Consider the following 21,935-nt stretch of genomic DNA (forward strand, 5'->3'; position numbering starts at 1 on the left):
GGTCACTTGTGGTATTGCAGAAACACTACAGCACATATTTAGCGGGCCGCACAACATGGAAGAAAATCTGGAAACTGGAAGCTTTTTTGGCGTATGAGCCAGCCGAGCTGTTCTTATTCTTGGACTGAATTGGAGCCATTTTCAGTGCGGTATCCAGCTCTTATAATATATCCATGGGAGCCACACTATTAGTCCTCTGTGTGACTGAGAAACATTGGCCAAGGTGTACTGAAAAGGTGTACTGAAAAGTGCATGAATGTGGAAAACTGCAATCTTTACTAACTGCTTTACTTAGCCTAACCCCCAAAGGGCATGATGCTTGTTAAATGTGCCTTAGTGTTGTTCAGTTTTGGTGAGAAGGAGGGAACAGAGCGAACAACTGCTAAGCAATTTTAGTGCATTCAATTTCAGCACGTTATGTAATTGTCTTAAGGAATTCTGAATACTGTTTCAACATAATTCTGCCATCACAGATTGACTGAAAGAAGCAGCCACTGTCAACATAAACATAAATGGATACTGATATGTGCTGTATGTTTTAAATGGAGAAAAAAGCCATATGCTGGGGCAAATGAAACACCAACAGCTCCTAGCCTTCCCTGCTAAAAAACACCCCGTAAAGACTGACCTAGTAGCCAGCAGTATGCCCCCTGGTGGCATAGTGTAGGTTATAAATCCGCCCCACTGTAGATAGTCCATATCACGCTGATATTTGACCAAGTGCTCATTTGTCTGATAAGTTACTTTTGAATTAGTTTGGATGATATAAAAAGGAGGTATGATGTCATGATTCTCAGTTGTCCCAGCCAGTCTCATACCTCTGTCAGGCAGTGGAATGGCTGAGGGGGCGTGTCCTACAGGCCGCTATCCCCATTGCCCAACTCTACTGCAGAGACTCTGGCTCCAATTGACGTCACACAAGCAAGATGGCAGCTTTCAGAAACAAGATATTTTGCCTTCACTTTTGCATAGCAGCAGGAAGTGGAAATGCATTGTCCATTTTTATATACAGTCAATGGGCTCAGTCTTTACCATAGATTTGCATTTAACTTAGCAGTGAGTGCAGCTACAGAGTGCAGCTCATCATGTGCTAAGAGCTTTAAAAAAAAAAAAAAAAAAATTACAACCATTTTTGAGCCAAGACTACAGTTAACATTAGTGTTGGCCTTCCAGGAGAACAAACACTCCAAGATGAGAAATCATGATGAGAAGCAATGCAGATGTGACTCCTCTCTACACTGTGTACTCAGTGATTTTATGATGTTGGGCTAGTGCCTGCAAAACATTAAAACACTGAATGTTCAAAACCATAACAATGATGTTTTGACCTCTTTAACCCTCTATAGCTGCCAACAGCCTCAGAACATCTGTGAGGATATTGGTTTATCCAGACACCAGCAGAAGATAGTCACATTTAAGGATTCTAGATTGTCCTGTTGGTTTTAGGACTCTTAAGAAACTGAGTGTGAAATCCCAACACCCAAAGGCTGGGGACCTTTGTTACATGCCATCACCTGTCTCTCTCAACTCTTTTCCTTTCACATCTTGGACATCAGCTTGGACTTTGAGCTCCATTTCTTACCAGGTAGTCTTGGATAATTAATGATATAGAGTAGATTAGCAAATACATGTATTACCTAAACAACGTGTGTATAAATGACCTGCGAATGAACTCACATGTATCAGAATGGGCAAAAAGCAACCTCAGACAAGTTTGTCAACTTATTCAGACTTAGGCATTTTTTTATTTACATTTTATACTTTTACAAAAAAAACAACTCTTTTTTTAAAGAACAACAGGACTGCAAAGCCAGAACACTAGCAAAGATTCAGAACAACCATGAACTCTAAAAATACAGAGTGGTCTTGTCAGTTTTGAACAGCCAACTGTGGAATATGATCCAGTTAAAACACTCAACACCACAAACGTCAGTTCTCCCTATACAATGTGCAGGTTGCATTTACTATCTGGGATGTTTTGTACAGTTTTCTCCAAACTACAGTTTAAATACAGTATCAAAGACACAAAATACAACATCTGTCTGAAAGCAGGTTGTAATCAATTAGCCTACAGTATAAAGAATATGCAACATAGTATGAGTGTATATACTCTATATTTATATATATACACACACTGCAGACAGTCACAAAGTGAAGACTACTAAGGCCCCCCATACTCCCAAACAAAGCTGTTCTATTCACATTGAACAAGAATATCCAAAGATGCCATGAAACAGCAACCATAATACAAAAGTCACCAAAAATATATGAAGAGCTACCATTTTTTTCTGTTTTTTTTCTCCTCCTACTTTTAAATAAACCATATGGACTGGAAAACGTATACAACACCGAGTGTACATTGAAAAGGCATGTCCTGTATATAATCAAGATATTTTTTTTTAAAAACATTGCACATAAAAAAAGGGGTAACGTACAGAAAAAGAAGAGGGCATGCTGAGCAACGGATCAAAGCTACGATGGATGAAGAGTCATCGACAAATAAGGCCTTGACGGTACACATCGCCGACTGAAGACATGCTCTCCACTTCACAGAACGATATGAACATGCAACTCTAGAAAAAAACAAAAAAAAACAGAAAAGGAGCTGAATAGAACCGGTCGTTTGATATCGAAGCCTCGTTCCTTGTTTCACAGATCAAATGGGGTCCTTTGCCTCTTTGATTCACCTTCAGTCACATTTGAATAAAACAAGATGATACATTCTTCTTCTTCTTCTTCTTTTTTTCTCTATAATTCACCATTCCAAAGAGAAAAATTTTAAAACTTTTAAAAACAACACCTGTCCATTTATTGCACACCATTGGTTCACAAAAATATTTTGGGCACTTTTGCGTTTCAACAAACAGCAGCATTTCATTATAAAAAAGTTTGAATACAGACACCGAACACAACAGAAGAAAAAGCATGACATACAAATGGAGAATAGAAAACTTTTTTTTTTTTTTTCTTAAATCTGACATTGTGCAACTAGAGTTAATAGGTCCATTTACTAAGGCTAGCCTCTTATATGCACAACATCATACAGTGTTTTAAGGGGCGAAACATCAGAACCCCCTTTTGCTAAATAGCGTGGACCACTTAGAATGATTATCTCTTTCTTTTATTATGTGCATTTACTGATTGCCATGGCAAATCCCCAATGAGATAGAGAACATTTGGTCCTGTAGGAAAAAAGGTTGATTTGTACCCAGATAAAAAGGGCAGATGGCACAACTTTTGAAAAGTGACTGCACAGGGTAACACAAGCTCTTATAGTCTTATATTAAGACAGCTCTCAGTGAATTTGAATGATCAGGATAGAGCTGTATTGACGCCCCCCCTCATCGCAGCAAATATGAATCTTCTACATTTACAATCAATCCTGTATATGAGCTCTTGCATCCTGCTGTGGTAATCCTAAATGTCAGCTGTTAGTACTACTTTCAGGAGCGGGAGGAAAGGGGAGGGGGGGTGTAAAAATGAAAATGAAGATGTCACTGAACAAGGTAGCCAGTCACAGTCAGTAGCATTCAACTCATGGATTATCACCATGGGTATCATTATCTTCTAAAAAAAATACAGGCACGACAATGTCCAAGTACAGGATTGTAACAAAGGTAACACGAGTTGGAGGTTTGACCCAAAATCGGCACCAAAAGAAGAAAAAAAAAAAGAAAAAGTAAATGAAATGAGTAACTGCAAAACTGTGTTGATGAGTTTCAGGTAAAGAACCAGCTCTTGCCTAACACATGTTTCATTTATCATTCAGAATGATTTAAAACTCACAGTTATATGCATTCACACAATCAGCACGCCTCTATTGCTTCTGAAGCAATATCATCGCATAACATCCCCACCGTAATCTGTTTGCACCTGCTTCCTGCTTCCCCTTTCCCCTGGCTGCAGATGTATAGTCAAAATATAACTTTTAAGTCAGGGAATATTCACAATGTTGATTTTTTTCCCCCTTTGTGACAACTTTAGGACAACAAAACAGAATGCTGGTGGTTAATCCACACGTTTGGGTTCACATAATGTTCTCGGTATGAGGATAAAAGTTTTTTTTAAAAAGACAATCATGTTGTACCTAAGTGAAACGTCACTTCAACAGTCATGCAATATCCTGGAACATTAGCATTGTAACCTGTTGGTAAATCAAGATGACCAAAAATGTGACAGCCATGTAAGATATTGAGGATCCAGAAACAGAAACTGAAAAATCGAAAAAAAACAAAAACCCAAAAAAACATATCAGATGCCGTTTGACAAGCAGGCCTTACTTCAACTGGGGATGAAATGCTACATTAACATATCTTAGAGCCCATCTGGAAATATATATAACACTGCAGTTGTGAGGAAAAAAAAAACCTTGTAACTCCAAATTTGAAATGTTTTAACATAAATTTCAGTCTTATTTTGTCATTTATTTGGTTGGATTTAAAAACAAAAAAAAATGCATCATCTGAGTTACTGCTATAGTTGCCTTGTTGTTTTTTTCTTTTTTGGAGACACAAGGTTTGATTTAACAACAGCATTCAGTTGAAAAAAAAAAAAAAAAGTATATACTGCACAAACGTCTTAAGGGAATACTCTGTCAATATAATTTCAAGTTTTAAACATTTGTGTTCATATTGATAAAAAGAAATGCACATACGCACACCTGACATATCATAGTTCACAACATCCAACATACACAGCATTCAAATAGTAAAACTACAGTACAAGCTATTGCAATATAGATAATATTGACATTTAACAGTTTGCCTATAGCGCCGGCACTGAAGGAATAACACAGTCTCTGCCCATACAAACTAGCATTATCACTACAAAGGAAATACAATGTTTTTTTCTTTAGCTCAGTTTGCACAGACTTGATTTGTCACTGTTGGCAAAGTCAAGATCTCCTCTTCCTCTACAAGTTACTTGTTAAAATGGGAACTCTCAGGCACTTTCCAAAAGTAGGGCAAGGCTTGGATTTAACAGACCTCAAATTGGCTAAGACAGAAATGACTTTAGCTAGTGCTGCATTCACGTCATATGGGAAAAAAAACAACCCTCCTACTTAAATTTATTGTTCCAAAAAAATACTGCTCGCTCGCATTTCCAGGTGGTAAATACGACTTTGAAACTCAGGTTTGGAGATGGACTGAACCCAGATGTTCTGACCTACTCGAAGCTTACGTCATTGACAAGGAAACTGCTTCAGTCAACTTTAGGAAAATGATACAATCATTGCAAATAAAAAAAAAAAGACCAGTGTTTCCCCTATAACTGTACAGGCCTGGCGGGGCTGCGAAGGCCAATGAGAACCCCCACAAAGCCAAAAATATATACTTTTTAATGACAGAACATAACGCCAAATCAACAATGGATCGCATTTGATACCTCTGTGTGGTGCTGTTCCGAAACGTGACTCAACCTCTGTGGGAAACTCTTGGTGGCACGGCTCCTTTAAGGAATAGGGGCAGTGCGTAATGTGTGCGAGTGTGTGCGGTTGAGCGAGTGACGGTGAATGTGAGCGGAACAGAGGAAAGCAGGAAGTTGTCAATCTGGCAGTAAATGTAGAGTACAGGCTACAGTGTGTCAGTGTGTGTTAATAAATGCTGCAGCTTCTCAACACCAAGAAAAGTCTCGTCAGTTGTTTCCCCAACTGCTGGAAGAGTGAAGGGGGTTAGCCCCGAAGGTAGCTACAATAGATTAGCCTAACCAGAGCAGGCTCACTCCCTCCCCCCTCCCAACCGCCCCAAGGCATTCAACCTAGGGGAAACACTGAAGACATGAACTTTGTTGGATTTGGTTTGGTGTATAACATAAAAATCAAATAAGTGCATGTGTGTTTCTTGTGGATAACATCATCAAGGCAACTGAAGTCTTTGGAAAACTTCAATCACAGTGTCTTGATGCCTTTCACATGATGAACTTTCAACATGTGACCACGTCCAAGTCGTCCCTTTTTAGCCGTCAAGGCGTTTCACTGGATATTCCCATATGACATGATTGCAAAATAAGACATGATGGGCAAGTAGAAGACTTGAATCACTCTATGGTAATGGAAGCCAGCTCCTTGGCCGGGGCATGCTGCTGCTGCTGCTCTTCTTCAAACACCTCTGGGGAACTGCCTCCTACACTGTTGTCCATCTTGGTCTCCTCTGTCATGGCCGACGTCTCGTCTGCGTCCATCTTGAGGGAGGCCGGGGCTTCCAGGGGATCCAGGGGCTCGGGTGAAAGGAAGCCGGAGGAGTTCTCACAATTCTGGGTAGAGGAGGAGACCTGGGAGATGACGGGCATCTGGACTGAGGAGGAGGACGAGGCGACAGTGGTGGTGGAGGTGCTGCCCGGGTAGACGGGGTGGTGTTGGGACTCCTCCAGCTCATACTGGACTCCCAGCGCCTCCTCCTCCTCCTGTACCTGGCTCAGGTAGTCGGGCACGAGGAAATCACTGCAAGGATGGAGAGAACAAGTTGAGTTCAGTGTTCACTTACACTCATTTAAGATTGAAACTGTACATGCCAAGTTTGAAAGATCTCAACTAATCTTCACAAGTTTCAGGGTATGAAAATTAAATGAGTTGGAGATATGAGCCTCCATACACATAAAGAACTGATGACTGTATCAGTAGACGATACAAAAAATACAGCCAATTTGTGATTCAGTGTATTCCAGACATTACTGCGTCCATCAAGGAGGTTATGATGTCATTAGTGTCTGTTAGGAAGATACCTCAAAACACATTTGGCTGACGGATAGACTTTAGCCCTAAAGGAGCATTAATCAGGTTTTAGAGGCGAGTTGGATCTAGGTTTGGCGTTTCTAATCTCTTCCCTAAACTAACTGAAGGGCAAAACATTCCACAACAAATCGCGTGTCTAAGCATCCAAAAATGAACTCCGATAAAACTATTAACAGTAGTTGTTGGCTGTAACAGGGTACATTACATAACTGAACATTTTTTCATCAGGAGAGAAGATTGCATTCTCTAGTAATCTAACTTTTTTTGTCTAGACAGTCTCATCTACTCCTACAACTGTAATAAATTATGATCTACATTTGCCAGAATGCCTTTTCCACAGCCAAAAGAAAAAAAGCTGTAATTTGTTGTTTACTGAATGGCGGGTACATTGGGACAAAACAGGTTGAAACTTTGGGTCTTTCAGATGAGAGTTACTTGCTTTAAAAGAACAGGTTCGCACATTTTCAAGTAGTCCTTTCTCCTGTTCATACTGGCTATTAAAAGATCTCCTTCAAACGAACTTTCAGTGGAAGTGAATGGGGCCAAAATCCACAGTGTGTCCACACAGTCATTTTGTGCAAACATGCATTTAAAAGTTTATCTGAATCTTCTGTTTTTTGTGTCTTGACTTGATCTACTACTCAATTTGCACTGTGTAGCTTGATGGGTCATCTGTCAAAAATAAACTAAGTGCGTATGTTTAGCAGAGCGAAGCGGAGAGCTGTTTCTGAAACACGCTGTGGTGCATCTACTGTGATCACAAGCATTGGCCATGATCAGCTCTGGTGGCCACGCTGCAGCCGGAATTCGCCCAATAGGATCAAACCAGAATATGAGGAATATATCATAATATGATCATATCCTACTCTCATTTGCGCAGGTCCAAAAAAATTATCCCTTTCACCAGGGCAAAATGTGGGACCATCCACGATCACTGCATCTAGTTCATTTAAAAAGGGACAAGCTACCCTGCCACTGACAATTGTTTTGTTGGTGTCCTTGGCTTTTCATTATGCCGGTTTCGTGTGTTTAACTTTTCGTTGACCACCATTTGTTATGGTCATAAATGGCAAAGCAAATATTGCGACATGAATTGTCAGGTTTCGCTTGTATACTTTCGTTGGACCAAATGGAAAGCAGTAGAGCTTTAATCTCCCAGTCGACTAGTCGATTTATTGGTCGATACGTTTCTGGCTCGACCAAAATTCTGATTGGTCGTTTTATAGCCGTGTTAATTTCATCAGGTGGAAAGCACTAATTGCTAATGGGGGTGTTTTCAGAACACCCCTGTTTCACAGTTAACAGTCTGTCTTCAGAACACCCCCCTTGTTTTCACTTTTTTTGGATTAGCCAAACCCACTGGAGACAGATTGAAGAAAGTACTAGAAGGCCTGGGTCTGGTGGTTTGCTGAATATTTATTTAATTGTGAGCTTTAATTTACAGTCAGTCCTCCTCTACCATGTCAAAGACATCGGCAGTGTGGCAGCATTTTACAAAAATAGATAACGGACGCCCGCAAATGAGACGTATTCTCCTGGAATCTGGAGTGAACGAGCAAGAGCGCGCACCAGAGAGTGACAGCGCGCGCGTGTGTGTGTTTGTGTGACTATAAATGCAGCGCGTGTGAGAGCAAAGTGTCCTCTGTGTTGCTGCTTATTATACCGATCTCACCCCCCCGCCCTCGCTCTGTGCGAGGACATGCACAGAGCGGCTGAAATGATAGTGTCTGTCAGTTATTATAACATATGACAAAAACTATTGTCTAAATGATGTTACATATTCCTCAACAGTTCTTGTGCTGTTATCATTAATTGACATAGTACTATTTTCGGAAATCATTGGCTATGATATTGAGCAGGTGCACGTGATGCGACGCTGTCAGAGCCGACAGACTCCAGTGTGTCATTTCAGTGCAAAATAATTAGGTAAAAAACGATTTAATATACTGCAAATAGCCTACTGTTTTTTTATGTTTATTTATAATTCATTTAGGCGGACAAGGCTACCAAGTACTGCGCAGCTAATTAATCTAACGTTTTTTTCAGATTTTTTGTCGAAATTTCAGGACTTCAGTCGACCAAGATTTTCTTTGGTTGATTACAGCCCTAGAAAGCAGACACATGGTCTTGTCTTGACTCAATCCACGAGTGTTTTGAATATCTATCGCTTTCTCACTGCTTTCTTGCTCATAGCTTGGCTCGCTAACTGGCTAATGCCTGCTACTTCCCTGGTTTGGAATGTATGTGCAGTATGTATTTCCACCCAAGTGGTTGTTGTATGTGGATTGACAACGCAATGGCATTTACAGTTGTGTTGGATGTGGTCACAATGTGTCTCTGACCACCTCTGGAGGTGGTTTGGCCGATTGGATCACAATCCATCCTCAGTGCATCTTGAGCGCATTTACACCTGTACTTTCATGTGATTAAACACTGTCCAATTGCAATCCTATCACCCAAAACACATTTTAATGCAACGTGTGAAGGGTATCTTTGTGTGTTCTTTGAACAGTGCTTCCTTTGTTGAGTTGTGGTGGAAGTATAGTAACAAAAAGAGAGACTTTGGCACTAAAAAGACTAACGTTGAAACATATCTACTTGATTTGACTCACTTGGACGACAGAAACTTCATATTAGCTCCAAATAAACTTTTAAATACATTTTTGTACAGAAGAAGGACTGTGGATCAATTGCAATGTAAGTGCATTATGAAGGGATCTTCTAATGGTCAGTATGAACAGGAGGAATGATTACAGGAAGAAAACCCTGTTTCAATGTTCATTTGGGCTCCTGACTGTTGTTTTAAGAGACTTGAAAAACTGTGAACCTGTCTTTTAAAGATTCTTGCTTAAAAACACTAATTGTGTTGCACTGCATTGCATTTGGGTCTCTGAAGTAACTACACCTTGTTTATGATGGATGACAGCTGAATTTCAACCACTACAGTTCGACAAACTATAAAACACTGTAAATATCCTATATGTTGATGCCTTATCTATGGGAGGCCAGAGAGGACATGTGTAATGTAGTTTTCCTGTTAAACTCAAAGTCGATTTTGTGATCTTGACATGATCATCTTGTTTTTCTTGACCATGATATAAACAACTCATTATTTTGTGAAATACACAAAGACATAGGATTTGTATTTACATTTTTTGGCCCTAATAATTTGGATAATTTTGAAATGATTAAATAATTGTAATCCTTATTACATACCTTTGAGACAGACCACAAAATGATATCTGTCCATTTCCTCATAAGGGAAGATAACTTTGTGATCAGAGGTTAACAAAGCTTAATCTAAATTCACTAATGAATCTATGATAATAACTAGAGATGTCCTTTCCAACCTTCCTTTCATATCATTTACATTTGATCCATATCTGTGGGTACGGCTTCTTTAGTAACCATCAACCATCTGAATAACTCAAAGGTACATCTGCAATGTTATTTGACTGTTTGTAAGTGCGTCAATGTGGATTTATATATGGAAATTAGTACAAGTCAAACAGTTAAGCTTGGTTTTCACTGCGTGTGATAATAGTCTAAGAAGTACATTTGAATTCCTGTAAAAGTGGCCCTTTAAATGTGAGTGCACAGCATGACCATGATTGTAAAACAGATCAGTCTCCAGTCCTGCAGCTTTACATGTACTGACTATCAAACAGACGACAGCAAAATCTGACAAACTGGTCAAGAAATCAGTAACTTGTACAATGTAGTTAAAGGTCCAGTGTGGAGGATTTACTGGCATCTAGTGGTTGCAATGTGCAACTTCTCCAACTGAATACCCTTCCCATCACCCTCCTCTTCCAAGCGTGTAGGAGAACCTACAGTGGCCTCGAAACTCAAAAAAACGTGAGGGGCGGCCCTCTCCAGAGCCAGTGTTTGGTTTGTCCATTCTGGGCTACTGTAGAAACATGGTGGGCTCTGTGGAAGAGGACCCCCTCCCTATGTAGATATAAAGGGATGATTCTGAGATAACGAAAACACGATTCTCATTTTCAGGTGATTATACACGAATCAAAACAAACTTATGAATATTATATTCCATTTCTGCCAAGTCAGCTCCACTAGATGCCATTAAATTCTATACACTGCACCTTTAACATATCTTTTTATGTGAAGACTGAGGATGGGAGTTAAGAGTCTGACTGGATTGCCAGAGAATTTTCCACACTGTTATGATCTCAGACATAGACCTTCTACTATAAAACTTTTGAGGAGTCAATGGCCCGTTTGAGTTCTGCCGACCTGTGAGGGTTTGAGTTGATTAAGAAGTGGAAAAGTCTGGGAAATAAAAACACACTCTGACTTTATAAAGACACTGTGTTCTGACTTTCATGAGGCGTTGTGGGCTGAGCTGCTGATAAAAACAAACAACTCCACTCCTACGTTTTGTTAAGAAAAACCATCCATTAGAGACAAACAGAGATGACAACATGATTAAAGTTGTGCTTTGCAGGTATTGTGTGACCAAAGCTTAAACAAACTTCAGTTTTCACAGTGAAACTGTTTCTCTCTTAACCAAAGGACTTGATTAAAAGTAGGGCTATAAAACCATTAACTACTCTACAGTGTTTCAGACGACTGCACAGCTGGTTTCGACAGTTGTTAAGAAGATTTAACTCTCTTAATTTTTGCATACTTAATAACCCACTCCATCCTCACATCTCATGGGAATTTGTCAGCCAACAGAGCCAAAACGGACATGAGGTATTTATCGTCTCATCTAAATGATGAATGTTACATGAGAGAAATTAAAACTCCCACATAAATACAGTCAAATACTTCAGGTACACTTGATCCGGGCATTCAAATCAATTGTAATCAACTCAAAAACAATTCTACACAACCAAAGTCATGAAAAGAAAAACGATCAAATGAACCTCAGGTATTAGAATCTAAACTGAAGAGGTATTATTTTCTGATCCAGGTGAGATCTGAGTAAATGATGGGGGTCAGAGCCCCCAGACTCCTCACCTGCTCTGGAAGTAGTTTGCTAGTTCGGATGCCTCATGGTTCAGACTCCTCAGGTGTACAATTAAATTGCCAGAGTTGGTGAACATGGCGCCGCACGTTTTGCACTCGTAAATCCGTGGCTTGCGGATTATGTGTCGGGAGACCCTCATGTGGTGCTTATATTCACCGAAGGACGTGAATGTGGCGCTACAAATCTGGCACCGGAAACAGCGTTTACCTTCGTGCTTCAGCCGATGCATCTTTAGGGAGTAGGCCCGTGTGAACTTTTTCCCACAGCGGTCACACTGGAAAGGCTTAATGCCTGAGGGGGAGGAGGGAAAAAAAAAAACAATGCTTAGATGATCCGTACGTCGGCATCACACAAGTGTTTGTATCAGTGTGGGCGAGGTGGTGAGGTAATGACTACATCTTACCACAGTCTGCTTCAACTGATGTCCAAATTACTGTTTTCCAGCATGCTCACAGAAGTAGGCTCATTCATTTATCACTAAGCTATAAACAAGGTGCACCTTTTATTTATTTAACGTCTCCATTGGCAACTGTACTAACAATAACAACAACTCTGTGTAGACGGGTGGATTTCAACCTTACTGAACAACAGAAGGTCTAAAACTGTTATCTGGTCATTTGCCTATTTACCTTCACTTATACTTTATTTACATGTTGAAATTTGAGATTTAGTACTTTTATTTGAATAATTAGGACCCCCTTTTCTTTTTTTTTTAGCATAACATAAGAATATGACTTAAAATACAAAATACAGATTGTTTTTATTAAGAAACAGGTTTTCGGGAGAAACTGACATAACCTGAAGAGAATGAATGAGTCATCTGTTCTCATGTTGTATTCTGTTTTGTAAAACCATCGGATGACTGATTTTGATTCCATTTATTATAAATGAGATTAACTACCTTAAACAGAGTATTGTATAATATTTAGTAAATATACAGCAGTAATTCCAGTGCCTTCCATTTCACTGTGTACTGTAGCATCAAAAAATCATCTTTACATAAATATCACTAGTTTTACATAACTGAGGCATCAATATTATTGTATAAGTTAATTTGTAATGGGTTATGTTATATATAAGAACCTTAGTACTTGGGGATATATATAAAGATGCATACATAAGGAAACATGTATATATGTGTATATTTTCACTGTATTATTATGTATACCAATTATTATAAATGTTTTGTGTTTGCTATGTACATTGGTATCTATTTAACAGACTGATATTTTTTAAAAAAAAGGGTACAAGCAAATGCCTTTTCGGCTTAATTTATTCCCTTTTGGTTTGTCAATATTTCTGAGAGAGATGAAGAAAACATGAACATATGATTATTTATTTTATTTATACAAACTAAACCAAAACTAAAGAACATATTAACACATTTGCCCTTTTGTAGGTTTCATTTATTGTAATTTTGTATTGCAATTATAACTGTAATAATAACATTTCTGCTAGAAAATAAAAGGTATGAATATTTTCTAATATTTGCTGTTTGCTGATGTCAATTTTACCCCTAAAAGTAATTTAACTATTTAAAATAATCTCGTTATCAATAAAAAAAAAAAACTTTAATGACTACGTTTTAAAATATTGAGAGGAAAAAAAAAATGTCTGCTGTCCTTTATATTGAAGGAGTGCCAACAAAACCTGCTGTTGTTTTTGTACCTGGTTCAGATGCCTTAAATAGCATGCTGTCAAACTCAGTTGTAAATGTGATTGTGAATAATTTTGACTCCCTTTATTATAAATGAGATGAATTACTTTAAGCAGAGTATAGTTATAATATTTAGTAAATATACAGCAGTAATTCCACTGCCTTCCATTTCACTGTGTACTGTAGCATCACAAAGGTTTCTTGAAATAAACATCACTAGTTTTACACATTTTAAACTTTTTTGTGGTTTTGTAGGTTTCATTTATTCTAATTTTGTATTACAATGTAATAAAAACATTTCAGCTAAAGAGAGGTTTTTTTTTTCTCAGAATACGTTATTATTTTTGCCTTTGTACTCATGCGATACTGTCAATTTTACCCCTGAAAAGTTAAATCTCATAATCAATGAAAACTACCGTTTGTAGAATTCTGAATACATGTTTGAAAAATTGAGAGGAGAAAGAAAAACAGTCTGCTGTCCTTTGATATTGAAGGAGTGCCAACAAAACCTGCTGTTGTGTTTGTAGCTGTTTCAGATGCCTTAAATAGCATGCTGTCAAACTCAATTGTAACTACATTTTAAGTGTTTTCACATGTGAACATACTTCATGTTCATGCTCTATGTTTGTTCTCTTTTCTTTTTTATATTAGTAATGTTTATTTTTAGTATTTACGACCAATTGTAGCAGAGAACCTGTTAATGACCTGAGCTGGCTTTGATTTAACGCTGTTTGTATTTCAGGCTTCAAACTTGACGTCGCTGTGACACTTATGTCACTGTTTTATAATCTCAGTTAAGTTGTGATGTAACTAAACTGAAAAGTTCTAACGCTAGATGAAATCCACCAGAGTTAAGAGCACCAATATGGTAATTCGTACTTTCTCAGCGCTCTAAAAATAAGTGAGGACAGAAAATCTAAAACATCATACAACAAGAATGCTTTCAAATAATATCTTGACTTTTTCTGGTACACAAGATACATTTAAAACTATTCATCCTGTCTGTGTTTTCTTTTTCAAATCAGTGGATGGAATGGCATTTTTATTACACTAAATGAATACAAATCTACATTAAATATTTTCCTTTGAAATAAAATCTATATTGAATACAAATATAAAACATAACACGACTTCTTCAGCATAACACCTATTTGGTATTGAGTGAACAGTGTCAAAGAGAAAAAAAAAGAAAAGAGAAACTTAATTTCATCACTTGCCAAGAAACATGTAACTTTCCATTGATTCGTATTCTTGAAGGTTTTTTTCCATTTCCCACATCTCACCTACCGGAGTGTATGAGCATGTGCTGCTTTAGGTTTTGAATGCGTGTGAATCGGACTCCGCAGGTCGGACACTGAAAGGGTCGGTCTGGGCCGTTGGTGCCGGGCCGGGCTGAGGGGCTGATATAGAGGTGGTACGGATACTGAATCCCTTCCAGCCTGAAACACAAAGGGACGAAAAATTTGACAGAAATTCAACACCGTACTAACCGTATCTGAATACTTAAATGACATCAAGTAACTTTTTATTGACCTCAATATTGTCACACTTCACATTAGCAGCTAAGAGGCTATTCATGTCACATTGGCTAAACAAGTAGTGTTCTCCATTCCTCACTGTGTATGTCCTGAGTGGAGACTGCAGAAGTGAGCAGCACCACTTATATGGAATTAAAGGTAAATAACTCTGTCCCAGCCCATAATGGCAGTCTGTGTTTTTACAGAAGCATAGCGCCCATTTTCCAATCCCACCCCCGGCCCCCCGCATCATTATGCTATTATATTATCATTATATCAGTCGTATAAAATGATCTTCAAATGTCAATAATATGATTTATCGTCCAACAAAAGTAGTTATCATGACTAACTACTTTTGTTTTTCTCATGATGATTTAATTTAATTTAGTTAATATACTATAAGTCATAACATAATTATTGTGACAGGCCTAAGTCTCATCTATGAATCTTTGTAGAGTGGGCGGAGTCTCGTTCCTGTGTTGCTTTTGGTGCTTTTTTGGTTGTTTGTCGTCTTTGTCTTTTTGGGTATGTGTGCGTGTCAGCTCTATTTTTGTCTGCATATGTGAGTAATTGTGATTCTCTCTATTGGAGGGTTTAAAGGGAATGTATAAAGTGTGTGTATATGTAATTGGGTGGGTGAGGATAGTATAATACCTGTGATTGTAAGTTAGTGGATGAGCAATTTAATGTCATTTAATTTCTAGAAGGAATGACCGCTATGTTGAAAGGATATTTGTATTGTGTCCTTGCTCACTTCAATTTAAAAAAAAAAAAAAAGTTTTTCCAGTTAGGAGACACGTTAAGTTTTCACATAAATCTTTTATCAAGCATGTTTTTTGCTGGAGGCTTTTACAATAATAGATGACAGTGCATCACGTCTTCAAAATCTCAACATGATATTTAAGTTTATGACTAAAATGGGTGAGTGGCCCAGACACCCAGTTATAAAGTTTATGTCTATATATTGTTTAGTGCTTATGATGATCCCTAACCCCTCGCTGCAAGTCCTAACTAATCTCGATACCTTTCATCGTCTTCTGCGTGTCCTCCAGCGTTAGAGGTGCTCTGCATTGACGGCAAGCCCTCAGACACTCCCTCATCCATCGACCCTGGAAAGTGAAAGAGAAAAGGGGGGTGGGTTGGAGAAAAGAAAATCACTCAAATAGTAGCTGTCTTCTGAGTTTCTGACTATAGAATGAAGCCTAGAGCAGAACGATCTCATATTGAATGGAGGTTAGAACAATATACTGTAGGTCTTTGAAGGCTAATCCCAATATTTAACGATTGATGCTGCTGGATACCAGCGCGCCGTGCTATTCAACAACTTTGGAAAAAATGACGAGTGTTTCCAGTTTCTTTTTTTATTTATGGCAGGGCGAAAAAAAAAAAAAAAAAAGCCTTTCAAGCTGCATTTGGGCCACCGGACAATAAAACTTTCCACTGAGACCAACACAAACAATAATCTTGAGTGTGTGTAGGCAGCTGTGAGGGCAGGTTTGGTTTCACATTTTAAAAAGAGACAAAGCCTCAGGAGATAGATTCCACTGACGATTTTGATTAAACTAATATATGTATGTAACTTTGAGTTAACACACTAGAGTGTAGGCTCACCTATAGAGGATGACTGTGGACTGATGAGGAGCTCCTCTTGGACCTGTTCGCTCCCTGGCACCGTCTGCTGGTCACTCAGCGAGCTCTGGGAGGCACTGACTGGCTGGGAAGATGCCTCTTGGACCTCTTCGTCGCTGAGCCGCTCCACCTTCACCCTCACGTCTTCTTCCTCGGCGGGCACGGGCGACGACACCGCCTTGGAGCTCTCGCAAGTCATGAAGTCACTGAGCCGTCGGCCGACCACCACCTCCGAAGTCCCAGGAGCGCCCTGCTCTAGACACCGGGGGCTATCCGGGAGCTTCGATTTGTCCGAGTGGAACCTCCGGTCAATGCCGAACGGGAAAGTCCACGGGAAGGCCAGGGAGGACTCCACGGGCTGGCCTGTGCTGTCTGAGAACGAGGGGGATGGGTTGGGGATCTGCGGGGAGGTGGTGACCATCTGTGTAGTGCATTTGAGCGGACTCTCGGGCGACGCCATCGTTGCGAAACTCTTGCGTTTCCGCCGCGATTCCCGGCAGATGGGAACGTTTCTCTCCATCACGCTGCAGTCTGACGACACGGGGGACACGCTGCCGTCCAGAGGCGTCAGCGCGCAGTTTGACGAGGCGCTCTCCGGTGCCGACTCGTGAGGTTTGTCTGCCGCCATCGTGTTGTTGTTGTTGCTACCCGGGCCCCACAGAATGCTGGACTTCATGAACTCTGAACACGTGCTGGCCACTGCAAACATCTGCATGTAGCTCGCTGCTGCCAGGACGTCGATGATGTTCTCCGTGCTGATCGAGAGGGTCGACGTGTAGGCGTACTCCAGCAGGGGGGCGAAGCCGCTAACCGTTACGTGATGAAGGTCCAACACAAACTTGTCCTCCTCCTCGGGCCGGCCCACCAGCTTGGAGCGAAAGAATTCGCTGCAGCAGGCCAGGACCACTTTGTGGGCCAGGAAGAGCTTGTCCTGGACCCGGATGGTGACATCACATAGGTGACCCTCATTGCGCAAAGCGTTGAGCTTATCCAGCATCTCCTGGCTGTGGGAGGTCGAGCTGTGGGTGAAGGTTTTCACCCCCATTTTGGAGTCCGTTTCTGATGGTGAGGAGAAATTGCGTCCTGTAGAGAGACGGGGAAAAATAAAAACATTTCACTTCTGTTTTCAACAGTGAAAACATTTGTTTCACTTTTTTGTCTTCGAAGTCAAAACTCCACAAATGAATCAATGCTGAAAAACCATTTCTTATAAGCTTTGTTGTTCTTTTATGTTGACGACTTTCCTACTTTCTGAATGTTTGTGTACAGCATTGCCAGTGTGTCTGATGATTACATAACTAGACTACATCCAGAGTTTAAATAACTGGGTGTGAAATAACAGATGTCCTCCCTTAGCCACGTCTTTTGTAATTAATAAGCACAGAGTCAAAGTTGGATGTCGAATTTCACTTTTGTAGAACATCACTCACTTATGAGTGCATTAAGACAGGACAACATGGTGATGGACATGAGGTAAAACGCACTGTTGAAGGCATGGGGTGTTGGTAGACAGCAATACTAAGGTGCTCTCTGAGGAGAAGGGAAGGTAAGAGGGGGTAAAAGCAGGGTAAGGAGCACGGAGGACAAAATGCCAAGTTATGTAACAACAATCAAAGCAGATGCGCAGCGATGCGAGCCAGACCCATGTGGAGGCCAGTGCACTACAGGATGCTCAGCAGCTGTCTGCGAGACGTGGATTCTCTGAGGCATGAGATTTTCCATCAAACAAAAGCTCAAGTGAAGGGGCTCTCGCAGGGAGAGCGCACTCCCCTTCACACACACATACACACACACACACACATACACACACACACACGCATACACACACACACGCATACACAGACCAAAGGAAAATACTCCTGGGCTAGGTTGGCCCAGTAAAAGGCAAAGTGAATTATAGACCTGGGCTGTGGAGAGGCAACAGGAGAGTGCCTAGCCTGCAACACCAAACAGAAAAGAGCTTTGATTCCACCATGACCTTTTCTCAAGGCTAAAATATCTCCTGTGGGAGAATCATTTAGTTACATGATCTCTGTGAAGCTTCTGCTGATAAATAGGGTTGTTTTTTTTTACAGTCCGAGAACACATAAAAACATTTTCCTTCGAGTCAAACGTGAACCCTCTGACATAAACAACATTAAGATGTTAAATTATTCTGCAGGAATGTCAAACTTTGTTGTGAAAAAGTAAAAACATGTTGCTCTGTCATTTCCTCTGAATTACAAACTGTTGATTCATTTGCGATCTCTTTCTAAAGCTAACATGGAGGAAAGTCCTGAAGGATCCAGAGCTGAATCACTTATTTACACTTTCATTTGGGGGTGGGGGTGTGGGGAGGGGTCTGTCACACAGAAGCTACCTGACGACACCACAGGGCCTAGGGGTAGCTTATGATGGTGTTTTTTCTATTAGTTAGAAACATTTTAGATCACCTCATTAGTCAGAGGTTGTGTAACTAAGTCCTCAACAGCAGTAAATAAACTGTTCACTTCCACCAGAGTGCACCTCACAGATATGTATGATGGCGATGGGGCAGAGGAGGCGTAGCTTTGCCTCTGTTTACATCATGTACTAGCACGGAACTGAGCTAAACAGCTGTAAACAGCCTGTCAGTCAAAGTGTGGAGAACAGCAGGAAGTCTGCTTGTAGGTAAAAACATCGAGTCAACAGGATGCTGATCAAACGTGTTTTCAACAATCACAGTTTAGCAAACACTAGCTAACAAAGTCAAGCTCACACAACAAGTCAGCCAGGAGAGGAAAAGCACATCCAATTTCATCTGTCAAAATAAAAGATAAAGACCACTTTGTTTATAAGACTAGCGTGGAATTGGATTTGAAATCAGCGTAAGAAAACATGTTTAAACACACTGGAGTAAATCAATGTGTGGAAATAGCGTTATCTGTGAGACTTTAGTGTTACATGTTAAAATAAAGAGATATCAACATTAAAAGGGGAGTCAGCATTACACATATGCGCTGTGTCGTTTGCACCAGACTAAATATAAATATACGGTGTCCACTCAAATGAATTCATTACAATAAATATGAGCGTAAAACATAAAACACACTGACTTGACATTAGTTTGTTTCCCGCTGTAGCTTCAGATACGCTATTTCTGCTTTTACTTTGAAGCCGAAACAGTCACATTTCCGGTTTGACCGGCTGCATCAACGCAGCCGCATCAAGCTAACCTCTGTTAGCCACCGAGGTACCGCTAGTTGACACAACACCCCGCTATTAGTTGATTCCTCAGCCTAAAGCAACGCTTAGACAACAAAGTCTGTGCATTAAAGCTCCCACTGAGGGACTCCTGTTAAGTGTCAGACTGTACGGAGGTCGTTTACCTTCTGGGACGAGGCCTGTGGAACGGCCGGGCCTCGGGATGCAAACAGCTCAGTGGACAAAAAGCAGCGGTTAGTGGGAGACCTGCCGCTCCGCCCCGCTCACTCACATTCCCCGGGCTTCTGAGGCAGTTGCCAGCCTGCCTGTTACTAAAATCTCACAGTTTAATGAACGCTCACATGAATTCACATCACACCAAGCGGGTGTCAAAAGTTTCCGAGGTGCAGTTTTGGATCCTTTGTTGCTTCCCCGCTGTCCTTTCTGCGCTGTTTGTATCCCCACAATGCAACGCGCATCTGTCACTGTACTGTACTGTAAGAAACAGGAAGCCTCACATCCAGCATGTCAAACAGCTCACACTGTTTATCTTCCTCTCTAAACCACAACTAACCTCTCACATACAGTCTGTGGTCTACGTGTTTACATTCAGCTTGTGTCATACTTATAATGCACATTTGTGTTTTACTTTTTTGGCTCACTTTAATGCATTCATTCATAAAGGGTGGGTTCACAATTGTTCAAGTGTGTCTTAAAACAACAGTCAGGTGTCAATATCAGGGTCCTGCGCAGATGATAAAATACCCTAAAAAATACCCTACTGTGTAATTTGCGGGTGTGGGTCTGGTCGGACACATGCGGACCGTGGGTCTTTTTTAAAACATAACTTTTGTAAATATAAAAATATATATTTTTAGTAACACACCCACAACAATATGCCTGCAATTCAAGATGATAAAAGCTTTTTGAAATCATATAGTTTGTTCATGAACTGTCTGCTTTCATTTAAAAAAAAATCCTAATCTGCAGTTGTTGAAATGGATCTTGACGAGTTGAGAAAAGAAAAGCAAGGGTTTTTTTTGTATCTGATGTAGTAGACTGATTTTAATTAGGGTGCTGGTCAGGGTACGGGTGGTTGGGTACGGAAATTAATGAGTGATGCTGTCATGATATCGGGGTCAGGTGTGGTTTTAAGCACAACGGGTATGGGCTGGTGCAGGTTTACAAAATGGGATCCATCCAGGACGCTGGACCATATGAACAGTGAAAGAGGTTTTCCTCACTGTAATCATTCCTCCTGTTCATACTGACTACTAAAAGATCTCCTTCAAATGTGCTTTCAGTGGAAGTGATGGGGGGGCCAAAATCCACACAGTCAGTTTGTGCAAAAATCCATTTAAAACTTTATCTGTCACTTTTATGAGGCTTCAGCAGCATGAGTTAGTCATATATCTGCGAGGAAGTATAGTAACAAAAAGAGAGACTTTGGCACTAAAAAGACTGTAACCTTGAAGATATCTACGTGATATGACTCATTTGGACGGCTAAAGCTTCATATCAGCTTCAAATAAACTTTTAAATACATTTTTGCACAGAAGGAGGGCTGTGGAGTGTGTCACTTGCATTGCAAGTATGAACAGGGGGAATGATGACAGCAAGAAAAAACTGTTTTCAATGTTCATAAATTGTTATTATGCTATTTAAGACTTGAAAAATGTCTAATCCATCCTTTAACATACTCTGCTGTTGAAAAGTTCAATTTTGTCATGTTTACAGATGGATTACAAATGAAAGGGGATACATGAATAAATGAGTGGAAAAAACAAACAAATGCAGATGGAGACCTCGAGGGCTCAATGAATGGTTTTATAAGTGTATAAATGATGTCAATATATTTTGGAAGAAAAGTGTTTGTCCCTCCAGTAGATTTCAACAAACTATGCCAAAGCTAGGACTGAAGCTATTTTAGAAACTATTGGTGGTCCAACACCTTACTAGGACTGTTTACGTTGGTTCTTATTTCTTCAAAATTATATTTTTGGCATTTTGACAATTGAACCGGGGATGTTTTGATTATACGGTATAGTTCTTAACCAATACTGCAACAGGAGGCTTCTATGTTGATTCTATTGATTTGTCATATGTCTGTATAGCCTTTATAACTTGCTCTATTTTCTATTTCTTGCTTACAGCAGCTGCTCTCTATCTATCGATTTGTGCACTTGCAATGTCCCAATTTCCCAGTTTTCAGCTGAGATACTTTATTTATAATGTATCGGTATTTGT

At 40.0% G+C, this 21,935-nt stretch overlaps 1 protein-coding gene across 2 annotated transcripts; it reads right to left on the minus strand.

The window, feature by feature from the left end:
* Positions 1-2,972: 2,972 nt before the first annotated feature.
* zbtb44 (zinc finger and BTB domain containing 44) lies at positions 2,973-20,127 on the minus strand. 2 transcript variants are annotated; one of them, XM_062419427.1, is made up of 6 exons: positions 19,874-20,127; positions 16,509-17,609; positions 15,922-16,006; positions 14,668-14,819; positions 11,714-12,014; positions 2,973-6,439 (listed from the first exon to the last, which is right to left on the minus strand). In XM_062419427.1, the coding sequence occupies exons 2-6, from the start codon at positions 17,569-17,571 to the stop codon at positions 6,037-6,039; spliced, it is 2,004 nt and encodes a 667-aa protein (XP_062275411.1). In that variant the 5' UTR covers positions 17,572-17,609; positions 19,874-20,127; the 3' UTR covers positions 2,973-6,036. The 2 variants fall into 2 exon arrangements, with proteins under 2 accessions (XP_062275411.1, XP_062275412.1); XM_062419428.1 differs by having other exon boundaries at positions 6,270-6,439; positions 11,931-12,014.
* Positions 20,128-21,935: the final 1,808 nt, after the last annotated feature.

Source organism: Scomber scombrus, chromosome 5, assembly GCF_963691925.1.
Source record: "Scomber scombrus chromosome 5, fScoSco1.1, whole genome shotgun sequence".
Classification (NCBI taxonomy): Eukaryota; Metazoa; Chordata; class Actinopteri; order Scombriformes; family Scombridae; genus Scomber; species Scomber scombrus.

Bases quoted from the DNA above. Each gene is read 5' to 3' on its own strand.
- zbtb44 (XM_062419427.1), bottom strand. From the start codon at position 17,571: ATGGGGGTGAAAACCTTCACCCACAGCTCGACCTCCCACAGCCAGGAG. The intron at 16,007-16,508 runs GTGAGCCTACAC...TTCACTTTCCAG, and splicing joins TCCACAGTCATCCTCTATAG to GGTCGATGGATGAGGGAGTG. The intron at 12,015-14,667 runs GTAGGTGAGATG...CCTCCCCCTCAG, and splicing joins GCACATGCTCATACACTCCG to GCATTAAGCCTTTCCAGTGT.